This window comes from Marmota monax, unplaced genomic scaffold (assembly GCF_021218885.2).
Source record: "Marmota monax isolate L192 unplaced genomic scaffold, Marmota_monax_Labrador192_F-V1.1 WCK01_AAM20220418_F8-fsc00002, whole genome shotgun sequence".
Classification (NCBI taxonomy): Eukaryota; Metazoa; Chordata; class Mammalia; order Rodentia; family Sciuridae; genus Marmota; species Marmota monax.
The window spans coordinates 15168701-15184357 of NW_026693571.1; the positions used below are offsets into that span (position 1 = coordinate 15168701).

General features: G+C 39.1%; 1 protein-coding gene across 2 annotated transcripts in view; it reads left to right on the forward strand.

Annotated features, from left to right (window-relative positions):
- Positions 1–15657, forward strand: part of Manba (mannosidase beta) — a 107748-nt gene that overhangs the window by 89048 nt on the left and 3043 nt on the right. For both annotated transcript variants that reach the window (XM_058583824.1, XM_046459017.2), the window contains 3 exons: positions 9507–9651; positions 13263–13405; positions 14429–14686. In XM_058583824.1, the coding sequence (XP_058439807.1) occupies positions 9507–9651; positions 13263–13405; positions 14429–14686 (546 nt within the window). The remainder of the gene's footprint in view (positions 1–9506; positions 9652–13262; positions 13406–14428; positions 14687–15657) is intronic.

A 15657-nucleotide genomic window follows, 5' to 3' on the forward strand; every position in this document is an offset into this window, starting at 1 on the left:
TATAACTTCTCATTTGTCCGATTGTATATAATGTAGAGTTACACAAATCGTGTAATCATATATGCATATAGGATAATAATGTCTGATTCATTTCACTATCATTCCTACTCCCATACTCCCTCCCCTCCCTTCACTCCCCTCCGTCTAGTCCAAAATACCTCTATTCTTCCTGACCCTGCTTATTGTGAATTAGCATCTGCATATCAGAGAAAACATTTGTCCTTTGGTTCTTTGGGATTGGCTTATTTCGCTTAGCATAATATTCTCCAGTTCTATCCATTTATTGGAAAATCCCATAATTTCATTGTTTTTTAAGGCTGGAAACTCATATTCTTTAGGGGCCCATTCTGTCTCCCTGCACTTCAAGTAACTTGTTCACTAGAACTCAGAACAAAGTCTGGTTGTGCTGTTGGCCCAGGTGTCAATAAGCAGCCCTGAGACATGATGGAAAGGCCAGGCTACACTGAGCTTTTATGATGGGGCAAGTGGGAAAAGAGGAGGATGAAGGAGTGATTACTAACATTGTATGTTAGAATCCTTTATAGAAATCAGGTGATTGGATAGTCAAGAAATTGGCATTCTTTGATGTCCACCAAATGCCTTGTTGTGGGCCTTGAAGTGCTTTCTATATTTTCTCATGTAATTCTAACAACATCTCCAGGCATTCATATTGCTATGTAAATTTAATACATGAGGAAATAGAACCTCAGAAAGATTAATATTTTGTCAAGGACTCAGGGCAATGAATGGAGCAGGGTTTCTGCTTTTTAAACTATGTATACTATTCTACCATTTCACGGTTGAGATAAGGAAAGTTCTATAACTACTGAGATATTTGGTTGACCTATAGCATTAATTTTTTAGCAGTTATGTAAAGCAGATATTCAGCACATTGAACAAAATTGACCAGATGATAATTATATTGTTTGCATGCTCAATACATAAAAACAATTTTCACTATTATGTATAGTTACAATGCACCAATAAAATGATATAAAAGAAATATATAGTACATTAATTAAGAAATTTACTGGAACACTAAAGTAAGTCAATGAAGCCAAAAGTTAGGTCTTTGAAAAGATCAAAAAAAAAAAAAAATTGACAAAATTTTCAGCTAGACTGGCCAAGAAAAAAATGAAGAAAGATTCAAATTACTAAATTAGGAATGAAAGAGGGAATGGTGCTACTCACCCTACAGAAGTAAGAAGAAAACACTACAAACAATGGAACATGGCAACAACTCAGATAACCTGGATAAAATGGCCAAGTTGCTAGAATTTTTTTTCCTATCTAGAATTTTTTTTTTTTAAAAAGAAAAATAACAAATATTGGCACAGATGTGGAGAAATAAGAACCCTCATATATTGCTGATGGGAATGTAGAATGGGTTAGCTGCTGTGCAAAACAGTTTGTCAAATCTTCAAAATGTTTACATATCATTACAATATGACCCAATAATACTACTCTTAGTTATAGTTGAGAAAAGAAAATTGAAATGTTCACACAAGAACGTGCATACAATTGTTTATAGCAGTATTTTTCATAGTAGCCCAAAGGGGAAAAAACTCAAAATTAAACATTGATAAATGGTTAGAGAAAAGGTGGCATATCCATATGATGAAATATTCAAAAATAAAAAGGAATGAAGTGCACACATATACACACATACATATACTGCAACATGAATGAATCTTGAAAACACTAAGTGAAGTCACAAAAATGACATATTGAACCATTCCATTTATATGAAATGGGCAGGATAGGCAAATTCTTAGAGACAGGAAGTAGATTTATGGTTTCCAGAATCAGGAGACCGGGGAGAATGGAGAGTGGCTGCTAACTTGCATGTTGTTTCTTTTTGGTGTGATGAAAATATTTTGAAGTTAGATAATGGAAGGATTTTCACAATCTTATGACTATACTAAACTAAAACCCAATGAATTATAAACTGTAAAAGTGTGAATTGTATGTGCTTTGTGAATTATATTTTAGTTTTAAAATAGCTTTATTGGAAAATTCTCATTATCAGCATAATTTAAGTAAATAAAATATCTAAAAATTGGCGAAACTTAATTACATGGCTACTTCTGTTTCCAGGTTTGGGAGTGGTGTTCTAGAAAAGGTAGCCCAGCTACAATTCTATCACTCTGGAGGAAGGGGATATGGGGTTAAGAAGACAACTAGCAATCTCATCACAGTGGAGACGCTGGAATTGGGACCTCTGTCTTGGTGTCCTGGTCTTTTTACTGTACCATCTGTCTCTGTAAGGAGACTGATTTCATAAGTGTAATCAAGCAAGTTGCTGAAAGTAGGCATATTTTAAAAACTAAAATAAGATTTGTCTGCTGACAGTGGGACTGAGTAACCTAGGAAATGACTAAGCATTTATCTTCTTATATGTAAAGATTGCCATCTTTAGGAAAGAATGCATGGGTATATAAATATAGGTACATTTTTTTAAAGGGAAGGGGCATTTCTGAGATTTTCCAGAGAACTCTGATTATATAACATTCCTTTAAGATGTATAGGGGAAATAGCCTCTGATTTTTTATGGAAAAAAATGCACATATTAGTCAGCATTTTGTCACCGTAACAATACCTGAAATAGCCAACTTATAAGGGGAAAAAGTGTATTTTAGTTTACAGTTTTAGCTTCAATCCATAAGGAGTTAGCCCCATTGCTTTGGGCCTGTGGCAGCACATCATGGCAGGAGTGCGCGGCAGAGCACAACTACCCACCTCATGGCCCGGAAATGAAAGAGAGAAGAAGAGTCTGGTGTCCAAAATCCCCTTTGGATGTAGACCCATGCAGTGACCCAAAGACTCTCAATGTTTCCATCACCTCCCAATAGTGCCAAACTGGGGACCAAGCCTTTAACACAGGGAGACACTGAAACCATAGCATTCTACCCCTAAGCCCCAAAGGTTCATGTCCCTTTCTCAATGCAAAATGCACCTCCAAGAGTCTCAAAGTCTTAACTATTCTAGCATTGCTCAAAAGTCTCAGTCCAAAAATCTCCTGAGAATCAAGACAAACTTAGCTGCAAACTCTTGTTTAAAAAAAAAAAGTTATATACTTCCAAGGTACAGTGGCACAGAATAAACATTTGTATTCCCAAAGGGAGAAGCAGGAAAACAGCAAGGAGAGATCAGCAAAGCAAGACCCATTTCCGTAGGGTACTAAATCCTAAAGCTCCATGTCCAACATCTGGGGCACTCTATGGTGGGATGTGGACTCCTGAGGGCTTGGGCAGCTTTACCCCTATAGCCTTGCTAGTAGCAGTTCACATGGGAAGGCTTTGCATACTTTCTGCAGCTTCTCTTTGCAGTGGTTCAATATTTCTGGCAACTCTAACTTTCTAGGGTTGCAAGTTTGGCTTTACTCTTACAGCTCCATCACCCTGTTGGGGGCTGCATGCAGGAACTCTGACCTGGCAACACACTGCCTGGCCTCCTGGGCTTTCCTATGAAGTCTCAGTGGAAGCCCCCATGACCTTCTGAGTGAGCATAACATGGAAAATCAGCATAGCATGGAAGATGCTAAGGCTTTCTGCTGACACGAGGCATACTTAGATCTGCTTGCACCATGGCTGAGCAGTCTCTGAGTGCCTTGCCAGCCCAGGCAGACTTGTATGAGCAGGGCACCCTAGGATCCTCTTTTCAAAAGACTCACACTTGGAAAGCCTTTGAACTGGATTTCTCTTCTACATCTGTGAGCTGGCGATGGGTGGGCCCTTGCCAATTCCTGAGATGCCCTTAAGGCATCTTTCCCCATGCAAAGAACTTGGCTTACTAGCTGTATTTTCCTTGGCTGAAACGTTACATGTGCTTCTTTTCTGGCCAACCTTCAAATTTTTTTCAAAAATTTTCTCTTCTGTTACTTGTTTCTCTTTGTTTTTCAGTGGAAGTCTTGCCAGAAGCAGCCAGCAATACCCAGGCCACAGCCTGAATGTTTTGCTGCTTTGAAATTTTCTCTGCCAGACACATTAGTCTGTTACCTACAAGATCAGCCTCCCACAAAGTTTCAGGTCATGGGCAAAATACTTTCAAATTCTTTGCCCTGGTGTAACAAGTGTGGCCTTTAGTCCAATTCCCAATAGAATTGTTACTTTCCCCAGAAACATCATTAGTATAGTCTTTACTGTCCATATTCCTATCAGCATTCTGGGCTCCTGAACCCCTAAAAGAACACTGTTAAGTTTGTTTATAGCATTTTAGGATTTTTCTTGCCTATTCCTCTAAACTTTTCCAAATTCATCCTGCAAACCAATTCCAAAGGCTTTCTACAACAATGGCTGCCTCGCTTCTCAGTACCAATTTTCTGTTAGTCAACTTTCCATCACAATAATGAATAATCTGAGATAATCAGCTTTTAAAAGAAAAGCTTATTTTGGCTCACGGTTTTAGAGGTTTCAGTCCATGATTTTTGGCTTCGTTGTTTTGGGCAATACTTGAGAATAATCACCTTCGAAAGATAAAAGTTTATTTTGTCTCAAAGTTTTGGAGGTTTCAGTCTATGATCATTTGGTCTTATTGCTTGGGGCATGTTGCAGCACATCATGGCAGAAGCATATGGCAGAGCAAAACTTCTTTATATAAGCCAGGAAGTGAAGAAGAGAAAGAGGCTAGGGTTCTACAATCCCCTTTGCTAGGCCCTACACAGGCAATGAATGGCACCATCAAGACACACCATTCTGAGTGCCTACCCATAATTCCTGAATAAGACCCCAAATCCTGGGTCATTCCTGCTAGATCAAAGAGGCCAGTGACCTCAAGCTCTCCAACTAGGCCCCACCTCTCAAAGTTTCTGCCATCTCCCAATAGCGATAAGCTTGGGTTCAAACATTTAACACAGGGACCTTTACCCACACCATAGCAGCGTGTGCCATTCATTATCCCTCACTGTTACTAACTGGTTTGGATAGTCTGAGATCCATGTTTTTGGCATGGTACCGTCTGTAAGAGAAGTGTGCCACACTATGCGAGAGCCTGAGGTTCTCAAGAGCCTTGGTTATCCTCCTTCACGCTGGATTCAGGCATAATAGGCTATTAGGGGACACTAGCAGTGAAACTTCCCTTTCATTGCTAGCAAGGGATAGGAGTCTTGCATGCACTTAAGTTTTTTTTAAAGTTTGAAAATTCTAAGGGATTAATTATATTTACCGATGAAGCCAGGAAAGGTAAATTACAGTTGAGAAGCTTAATGTTAGGATGGATGAACAGAAATAAATATTTATATCTTGCAATTAGTTATGAAAATCAATATGACTCAAATGTTTATAGTAGCTGCCAGATAATTTAAATGGATGAACATATGATTACTGAGGATTGTGGCAAAATGGGGTGCACTGGCCCTGACTTAAGACTATTAATAAACACCACTACCACCAACAACAAGAAACAAAACACACCATGTGGGCCAATTAATACCTGTTGGGAGCTAAGTTTACCCTGGCCACTGCCAATTAATGGCAGCATCTTGTCTGAAATATAGCAATATAGAACAAGAATGTTAGATTTTGCCTTATTATCATTCAAAGAGACAATACAAGAAGGGGAAAATTAATATAAACAGTAAATGTTCTTAGCCCTTATATTTAAAGGAAAAAACAGGAAACTAGTTTTCCTAATTCCTAATATTGGAAGGATGATTAATCAAACTATGATATAACTACATAGCCATTCAAAACACAAAGTGCCAGAGCTTGGAAATGTACATGTGTCAAAATTAAGTGAGCAGTATAATTAAATGTATGTGAACTATAATATATAATAAAGATTGGAAATGAATTTAGACCCAGATAAATAATTTGGTTCTCATCATATTTTTCCTGTCCAAAAAAGAAAAAAAACATTAAATTTACCATGAAGAAATAGAAAATATAAGCTACCATTACCAAGTCTATCAGGAAAATATCTCCTTGTCTTTTGGTTTAGGTCCGACTAAGCATGAGCTAGATTCCTGATAAGTTATTGCTTTGTCCTGGAAGTTTTGACTTTTGCCTGAACTGGATGGCTTAATGACTTACACCTGTGCACGTTGATATTTTGTTGCCATATCAGAATTCTGCTTCACTTTTTTCCTTTTCACCTTATTTTGTAAATCTGAATCTAAAGAAAGTAACTCCTGTCCCAACCTCCTTGAATGATCCCCCTCTTTGGTACTGTAATTTGTAAATCAAGGCTGAACCAAGTTCCTGAAGGGTATTATCCAAGTATTGCAGGTTCTCTTTCCTTTTTGGTACATCAGGAATGGCCCAGCCCTTGGGGATGCCTTGGGTCCTGACCATTCTGGAATTGAGAGTGGGGTGTCATGATGGTGCTATTCATTTTCTTGGTCAGCAGCTTCTACAGTGTGTGATGACCAAAATCCTTTTTCCCTTTTTGGTTACTCACCAGTATAATAAGGACTTCTGCTGCCTCTTCTCTAATGATCCGTCCACACACAATCCATAAAGTAATGGCTGCTTTTTCAGGAACTTTGGGATAACAAATAGACTGTGTCATTCAGGGGCTTGGGTATGTATGGTGCATTGGGCAGAGGTGCTGGCTGATTTTGTGCCTGTGGACTATCTTTATTTTGGTTGATGGTGACATTATTTGGAGGCTCAGAGTGATATGAGTTCAGATTGTACTGAATCATAAAAACAAAAATAAACATTACTTTCCATGCTGATGTGGGGTAATGTTGCAGGTCAGCCATGGGCCGTGTGTGGGAGCTATGAGCATTTGAGTATGTGAGAGGACTGGCCTGGTTGCATGCTCTTTGGGCCATGCAACACATGTGTACACTTTCCTCTCACTCTGCCTGTGTTCTCACATAGCACCTGAAATGGGTGTGACTTGCCAAGATATTAGTCAACCTACTGACTGCAAGACATCATGAAGCTAGATTCAACCCCCTGAAACCTGACCCTTTACCTCATTTGGAAAGGATATTCCATCGAACCTTCCTTTGTGTGTCCCCCCCTCTCCCATATAAGACTAAAGAATTCAGGTGGCTCTCTCTCTTTCCAACAAACCCCTAAGGACCGAGAGCCGTCCCGGATTTCGAAAAGGTATTTCTGTATGCTTGCATTCTTTCTTCGTTGTTTTAAGTTATTGATGTAGACAGATTTTGTGAACCCAGCATAGGTTGCCAGCTCAGTTAGATGGTGATAGGGTAAAATATGTGGTGGGCATGGACTGATGCTCAGTGCAGCCCCCTGATTATATTTAGTGATATTTCATTTCAAACTGCCTCATCTTCATTGAATTTTCTAGAAGTTGCTCTATAATACTGCTTTGGTACAATAACTCAACAAACATGGATACTTGCTCAAGGGATTTGATTTCCCTATGACTAGCTAGCTAGGCTTTGAAGTAAATAAATTTCTCTCTCTCTCTCTCTCTCTCTGTTTTTTTTTGTTTGTTTGTTTTGTTTTTTTTCTTTAGTTCAGACAAGATTGGTATTTTTACAAGGAACTTGGCTAGAGATCCTGAGTGTAGTTGTGGAGTAACTTGATTGGCAGAGAAAAATTCTTGGGCCTATTTTCTGTTTCATCCCCTCTGACTTATTTTTAGACTTGCATATTCAGACTATATCCTGTGGGCATTCTGAGGTGGCACCAGTGTTGCTTGCTTTGTGAGATTCTTATTTTCCTTACAGCATGCTTTGTAGCCATCAGTGCTGTGGTTCCAGTGTCTGGTCTCTCAATGAACAGGGCATTTCCTTATCTGCTCATAGCTAACCTCATCCCTTTCCTGGAAGCCTTGAATAAATCGCTTTCTAAATGTTCTCCCTAAATCCACTCTAGCCCATTTACAGTCCTTTCTCCACTCAGCGGTGTGAGTCATCTTTTGGAAATGAAAATCAGTTAGATGACCTTTTAACCTAAAGGCTTTTAATGACATCGCATTGCTTTTAGGGTTTCCAATACTTTTCTCCTACTTTCCATGGCCTTCCACAATTCTCACCAGCCTCTTCCGTTTTCCCCTTAGTCCTCCTTCAGTTCTTGGCTGACAGCCTGTGCATTCTTATCTCTCACCATGCATTGCCTTCTCTGGCTGAAGGTTCTGTCCCTTTCCATTCTTTTAGGCTATTCCTCACCCCTCAACTAGGCCTTTTTTTTTTAACCCTACTGTGTGAGCACATAACACTATGCACCTCTCCTCCTCAGCACTCAGGACTGTTTAATGTTTAAGTTTTTTGTGTTATTCTTTGATTAAGGCCTGTCTTCTACACAGGCCAGTAAGTTCCATGAGGCTGGGCTATGGCCTTTTCTTTCTTTTCTTTTTTAGCTTGAAAAGGGCTTACCATTAGCAGCAATATAATACATATTGTAGGTACTTACTTTTAAACACTTATCAAGGGCTGGGGTTGTGGCTCAGTGGCAGAGTGCTTACTGCCCAGCATGTGTGAGGCACTGGGTTTGATTCTCAGTACTGCATATAAATAAATAAAATAAAGGTCCTATAAATAAATAAATAAAATAAAGGTCCTTTGACAACTAAAAGATATTTTTTAAAAAGCACTTATCAAATAACCATGACTACTTCTTGCTTCAATCTTCTGGAGTTTTATGGCTCCAAATTATGTAAGTAAGTTACCTTATCCACAATTCCTTACTAGCTAGCTTACTTCTATCCAAAGGTTCTACCTTGATCTGAGGTTTTTTTTGGGTTCTGTAGGAAGGCATCTGAGCTTAGTCTTCTGATGATTGAATATGCATACTTTTTCTCATCCTGGGTATAAATCCAGGCCCTACAAGATCATCCTGTTCTCTGACTGAAAACTTCACAGTTCTGACCATCTCTCCAAGTTCTCTCTGGTGACCCATTCATGAGTCTCAATCTTGAGTATAACTCCAAGCATGTGATATACAGTGTTAGTGATAGCAATAAAGGAGACTGGCATTTTTCAATTTGTAGTAAGTAAGGATCCTCCATAAAAGTCTTCAGTGCCTCTTAAACAAGAGCTAAGTCCACTTGTCTCATTGCTGAAATTTGCCATTTGTTCTGCTATCATGAAGCAACTGCATTTGTAAGAATCTTACATCATCAAAATCTTGATATAAAAACAATTGTTTGAATGAGAAAAAGGGGTTAAAGTTTGGATACTATCCAACCCATAATTCGTATGTTTTTTTCCAATAAAAGTTTTTTTTAATAGCTAAGAATGTATTAATACCTGCTGTTTGACTACATATAGCATTTGCTGTGCAATAATGGTGTTTGATTTCTTCATTTCCTACACTATCATTAGCCAAAAAGCTTCCCACCATTCTATTTCCTCTGTCATGTATTGTTATAATAAATCAAACACAATCCTCCCAGATAAACCCACTGTTATAGGACCAGTTTCTCTTGGGCTAAGAGACTAGTTCCAGGACCAGTATAATAACGGTATTCCTAATCCAATTTGTTTAAAAAGCAAAACATAATACCCCCAAACCTGTAATTTTCTCAGATCTAGATAGTCTATATCGAACAATAACACTTGTGTGACTCCTCTCCCGCTGAATCAGGTGATGCAGGCCCAGTGTGTCAAAACAGAAACTGAATTCTATCGCCGCAGTCGCAGTGAGATAGTAAATGGAGAAGGCCACACCATGGGGGCACTATATTGGCAGTTGAATGACATCTGGCAGGCTCCTTCCTGGTCTTCTCTAGGTAAGTGTTTCAGTGTTCTTTGTGTGTGAGAGCGAAAGCAATACCTGCGGGGAGAGGGAATTAGAAAGCTCAGAGCCTGAGGGATCAGATTAACCCAAGCAGAAGTGAGGCCAAGGGAGGCCGTTCTCCACCAGGCTGTGGACTACAGCCACCCCACTCATCTAATGATCTGTCTCTCCAAGAGCCCTAGAGGTAGTTCATGAGTTGTGTTTTGTGAAAAGTCACAATAGCAGGCTGGTAAGGGATGGGAAGTCACAATAGCAAGCTAATAAGGAATATGCAAAGACCTCAGTCCTGTGTCTTACAATTATATTGCATAGAATTTTGAGTTTATTTCAGAGGACATTCCAGGGCCAAAGAGGCATGAACTTAAACATCCCTCCTGAACTTAAGTGTATGTAGGAGAATTCAACCACATGGAAAATTGGCCTCCTTGAGCATTAATGTGCCCATTTTTCTGACTGCGCTTTAAATTCATAAAATCATCTTCATTTTACCCTGTTTATTTTTTGGGGAGAGAAGGTAGTAAAATACTAACTGAACCAGTTCAGTTAGCCAAAGGTGAGAAGACTGGCATGGAACTTGAAGTTTGGATGATCCCATCTATTTTGGTACATTAAAAAATTAAGGAGAAATAATATATCTTTGGCCTTTACTAGAAATGATTTGAAGCAAAGTTTAGTTTGTAATATAAACAGTTGTTTGGGTCAAAATCGAGGCAAGGCCATGGAATAAAAAGGCCATTTGGCTGGGGGAGGCTCTTAAACTGGTTATGGATGCAAATCCAAAAGGGTTCATTCCAAACATACTTTTATTAGTGCTAAATGGATAACTCCTACAGGGAATTGGATTTTTGATCGTGTTTCTCTTACTGAACTCTTTTTATCAGCACTAACCACATAAAAGAGCATTGAGTGAGAATTGCATAGACTGTGAGGGAATGGCTGAGATGCTAGAAAGGTGGACAAAAAGATATTGTTCCGAGACACTTGGATGCTGACCCTGCTTGCTATCTATGGAAGGGGCTGTGAGCTTCTAAAGCTGCGTTGGTTCAAGAAACAGGAGAGTGCAGCCTTTGGAAATCTTGCTTTAAATGGCTGCATGTGGATTATTTGTATGAGTCTTCAGGAAGGGTAGGTAGCTCCAAGTACAAGGGCATAAGGGCAGAGTAAGAGTTTGGCTGTTTTCTAAATTCCAGCAGGACCCTTCCTGCATGGAGAGGGTCACCGGCTCCTTATACTTATTAGAGAAAACAGGGACAGTTTAAGTATCTGAAATGATTGGGACCAGAAATATTTCTGATTTTGTGTGTATGTTTTGTTCATTTGGAATTTTCCTCTTATGGTGTCATAATGGAGCTCAAAAAGTTTTAGGTTTTGGAAAATTTTGGAGTTTGAATTTTGAGTTTAGGGATGCTCCACCTGTACCAGAGAGAGGCTATGACTGTGTTTGCTATATCTGCTCCTGCTCTGGGCAGTCTCTTGGCTTCTGTTTAATTCTATTGAATTGGCTCAATAAATCCCCTGCTCATAGTGAGTGCAACTGGGGGTTTTGGGTCATCTCTTATTGCCTGAAATGGTGATACTTTAAAGGGCTCCATAGTGGCTTAGAATCTGTAGGTTTGAATATATTTCTTTAAAAATTAGTCTAATTTAGAGTTATAATTTTGCAAATAAAAAAATCCACATGGGCATTTTTGCTTCATTCATAAATTTGAAAAGTCATAGAGCTAATGGCAAAGCCAGATATCACATGACATTTTTAGGCTGTTAGCCAAACTTTAATACTGATTAGTAACATGGAGTGTATATCAGTGAGACCTTTTGCTTGAATTCCTGTTCTCCTGAGTGTATTCTGTTTGTGGCCTTGACCTCTGGAACTACCCATTTACAGTCTTTCCCCTGCCATGGATATCACACATCAGAGTGTATAGTTACCTTAGGAGCCATCTTCTACAAAGGAGAGGACTTTTCAAATGTGAGTTCTTGTTCATTTTATTTTATTTATTTTTGGTACTAAGGATTGAACCCAGAGGTACTTAACCACTGAGCCACATCCCCAGCCCTTTTGGTTTTTTGAGACATGGTCTCTCTAGGTTGCTTTGGGCCTAGAGAGAATATAGCTTTGAATTTGAGATCCTCCTGCCTCAGCTTCTTGAGCTGCTAGGATTACAGGCGTGCACCACCACACCTGGATCTTGTTCATTTTGTACATCTGATAGAAAAACTTCTCTACCTCGCATGTCTTCCCGCCACTTGTTGCTATGAGAAAGTACTAACATTCGGGGTTATAGAGAATGAAATTTTGCAAAACTCCAAAGAAACTGGTTCTGTTATTCTTCTGCCTCAACAGTTTGCACTATGTATCCCTATGTATCCGGGTGTTTCTTCCCTGGTGATTGTGCTACGTTCCAGGCTGTGTTTCATGGTCTTTACTCTTACTTTAGCAGCAACCCTGAAGTGTTTTCATCTGTGTTTTAAAAGTGAGAAAATCAGTTTAAAGAGGTTAAGCAACCAGCTCAAGGCTCTGAGCTAGGGAGCATTGGATCCTGGTTGAAATATTCCAATTTTGACTTTTTAAGTATAGTCTATTAATCACTCTATTCCCTTTGATTTATTGCTTCAAAGCAGCTTAATCATGAAATCTCTTTATAATTGCCAAGAAAAAATAGGATGATTAGGATTTGTTCTTACAAAAATTGTGCAACTGGAAAATTTTTGGTACCTGTCTAGCTGATTAAAAAAACCTCCCCATTCTTTTCTCCCTACACATACGAACTGACGATATTTTTATAGAAAGTCTCATTCTCTGTTTTTAGCAAAATTTAAATTTGTTTTATATTTTTAGATCATTGAGAAAGACTCCTTCACCCTTCTTCTTCCTCTTTTTCTCCCTGTCTCTGAAATTTGGTAATGTAATGTTTTGTGGGGAAGGGTCTTCATTCTGAAATGTCAAATGTTGAGAAAGGAAGATGTTAAAAGCTTAGGTTTTGGGATTTAATCTACAAGACCTGCCAAAGAGACAAAGAATTTTACAGATTCTTGACAGTTTCTGATTGCATTTGAGGAACTGCTATTAATTGCCATTGGTCTGGATGTTTTCATCCAGTCTGACCTTGACACCACATTCGCACAGTGCTTAGTTTGGTTTGCTCAGAGGTTTTTGTGCCTATGGAAAAAGGAGACTTTGAGTTCTAAGTAATTCTTATAAATGAATATTTGCAACAGGTGTTCACTGCCAAGGCGACCTTCTCCTTTATGTGTTTGTGGTAAAAAGGAAAATTGAGCTCCTGAAGCAGAGTCACCTGTACATGTTGTCTAGGAACCGGGCCTGGCTCAAAACACCACCTCTAGCATGTTTTGAGTTCACTCCCAAGCCTCTGTTTCCTCCTTCGGAAAGTGAGTTATTATTGCCTGCCTCACTCAGATATTGTGAGAGTGGTATCCAAAATGCCTGATCAGAGACTTTAACAAACTGGGGTGCCCTCCGTTGTCAACTCCCTCACATGCTCATTCCAGAAAATCCTGATGAGCCACACACAACTGGACCATGTGCACAAGGTCGCTGAATGCTTGACCCTGCCTTCCCCTAACTCTCTTGATTATTTTCAGAGTATGGAGGAAAGTGGAAAATGCTGCATTACTTTGCTCGAAATTTCTTTGCTCCACTGTTGCCAATAGGCTTTGAGGATCAAGGTATATTTTATGTCTATGGTGTGTCGGACCTTCACTCAGACTCTAAAGTGCAGCTCACTGTAAGTCACTTGGATTTTTTTTTTTCTAAGATAAAGGAGGACTTTCAGATGATTATTTCCTTAGTTGTTTGGATATATTGCTGTTGGGACCAAAAAAAAGAGAGAATTAATTGTATCAAAATATTTTTAGTGCCTGTAGCAGAAAATGGGTTGTACTTGGAGTCAGAAATATAGTCTATTATTCAGGCTAAACCTGCCATTTTTATTACATGACCTTGAGCAAAACCCTGAACATCTTGATGAGTCCTCTGTAAAATGATACCAGCCTACCTCTTTTAAGGATTTCCATGAACAGTGAATAAAGGAGATAGATGAAAGCAGGTTATATAAGTGTCAAGTGCCACATAAATGTAAGATTATTTATAATTATGAGGAGCAGGAAGTAGTCCAGATTTTGCAAAAATAGTTTAAAAATGGTATGTTAAAAATTGAAATCAGTAAAACTATCCAGAATGAGTGCGAAGGGGAAACAATAACAACAACAACAACAACAACCACCACCTTGTTTTTAAAACAGGGGTAGAAGCTCCATGTCTCTGGTGGCTACAGCTTGGAAGGACACTGGAAGTAGGTCATATTCATAGAATCCTTGCAGTGTGCCAGGTAGTGCCCTTTCAGGGATTATTTTTTAAATTCTCACCCCAACCTGTGAAGTTAGAGCTGTTATTATTTCCATTTTATCTATGAAGAAATGGAGACTGGCAAGTTGAGTGACATGGTCACATAACTCAATGCGTCTGCGATTGACATTCAGGTCTCATAGTGTCTCAACCAGTTCTGCTCTTCTGACTCTCAGCTATTAGTACCATGATTATTCTTTTTTTTTTTAAATTTTAATATTTTATTTCTTAGTTTTCGGTAGACACAGCATCTTTGTTTGTATGTGGTGCTGAGGTTCGAACCCGGGCAGCGCGCATGCCAGATGGGCGCGCTACCGCTTGAGCCACATCCCCAGCCCCTACCATGATTATTCTTGAAAAACATAATAACCAAGAATGTTTTTATTGTTTTATTTCTCCCCAGGTGAGAATCCATGCATGGAATTCCCTGACACCTTTGTACTTCACTGTGACTAAACCTTTTGTCCTCAAAGCCGGGAAGGCTGTGTCCATCTATGAGCAACCAGTGAATACATTGCTGAAGACATGTGGGAATTGTACCCGACAAAACTGTGTGGTTTCCTTTTACCTCTCAACTGACCGTAAACGCGTTAGCCCCACCAACTATCACTTCCTGTCTTCTCTGAAGAATGCCCAGGGGCTCCTCAAGCCCCAGATCACAGTAAGCATGGTGGCTTTGTGGAGCGCCCTGTTCTTGTGCCAGCGCATTGCATCCTGCAACTTGCCAGTTTCCTTCTTGGTAGTGAGTTGACCTGAGCCCTGGGCAAGATGGACTCCGTCCCACTGGAAGCAAAGACCAAATGAGTTTCTTTATTTCTAATTCAGGATTTGTCAAGAGTTTTCAGTTTCTGCTGCTTGTCCTGGCTCCTCATCCTTCCCTAGTGAGGCTGGTACAGTGGTGGGAGAGAAGGCTTCGTCCATCCTCACTGATTAACTTTCACTAGGTTCCAGGCTCTGTTCTAGGTACTTTGTTGCATGATAAATCTCTTAACTTTCACAGCAACCCTGAGGTGTGAACTTTTGTGTTTTATGAGTAAGAAAACTTGTTCAGAGAACTTAGACAACAAGCTCAAGGTCCTAAGCCTACGAAAGCTTGGAGCCCAGTTGACGCACTCCAAATTTTGACTTTTTAAGTCCAATCTATTAATCACTCCTCTTTCTTTTATTTATTGCTTCAAAGCAGTTTAATCACCAAATCACTTTGTAATTTCCAGGGGGAAAAAATAGAATGATTAGGTTGTGTTGTTACAAAATTTGTGCAGCTAGAGAATTTGGACTCTGTCTAATTGATTGAAAACCTTTCCATCTTTTCTTCCTACATATAGTAGCAGACAGAATCTTTCTAGAAAGCTGATTCTTTATTTTTAACAACCTTTAAGTTTGTTTTATGCTTTTCCTTTATTGAGAAAGATTTTTTAAATTGACTTTAGAAATAGTGATATAAAAACACCTAGTCCTATGTTTTATTGAAAGAGCCCTGACAATTGAGAACATAGGTTCTTTTTGGATTGATAGTGAAATTTTCCATAATGAAATCTAAGTTATCTGTAACAACTGAGATAGAACAGACAGACACGAAAGAAATGACATAGCCAGGCATGGTGGTACATGCCTGTAATCCCAAAGAGTTGG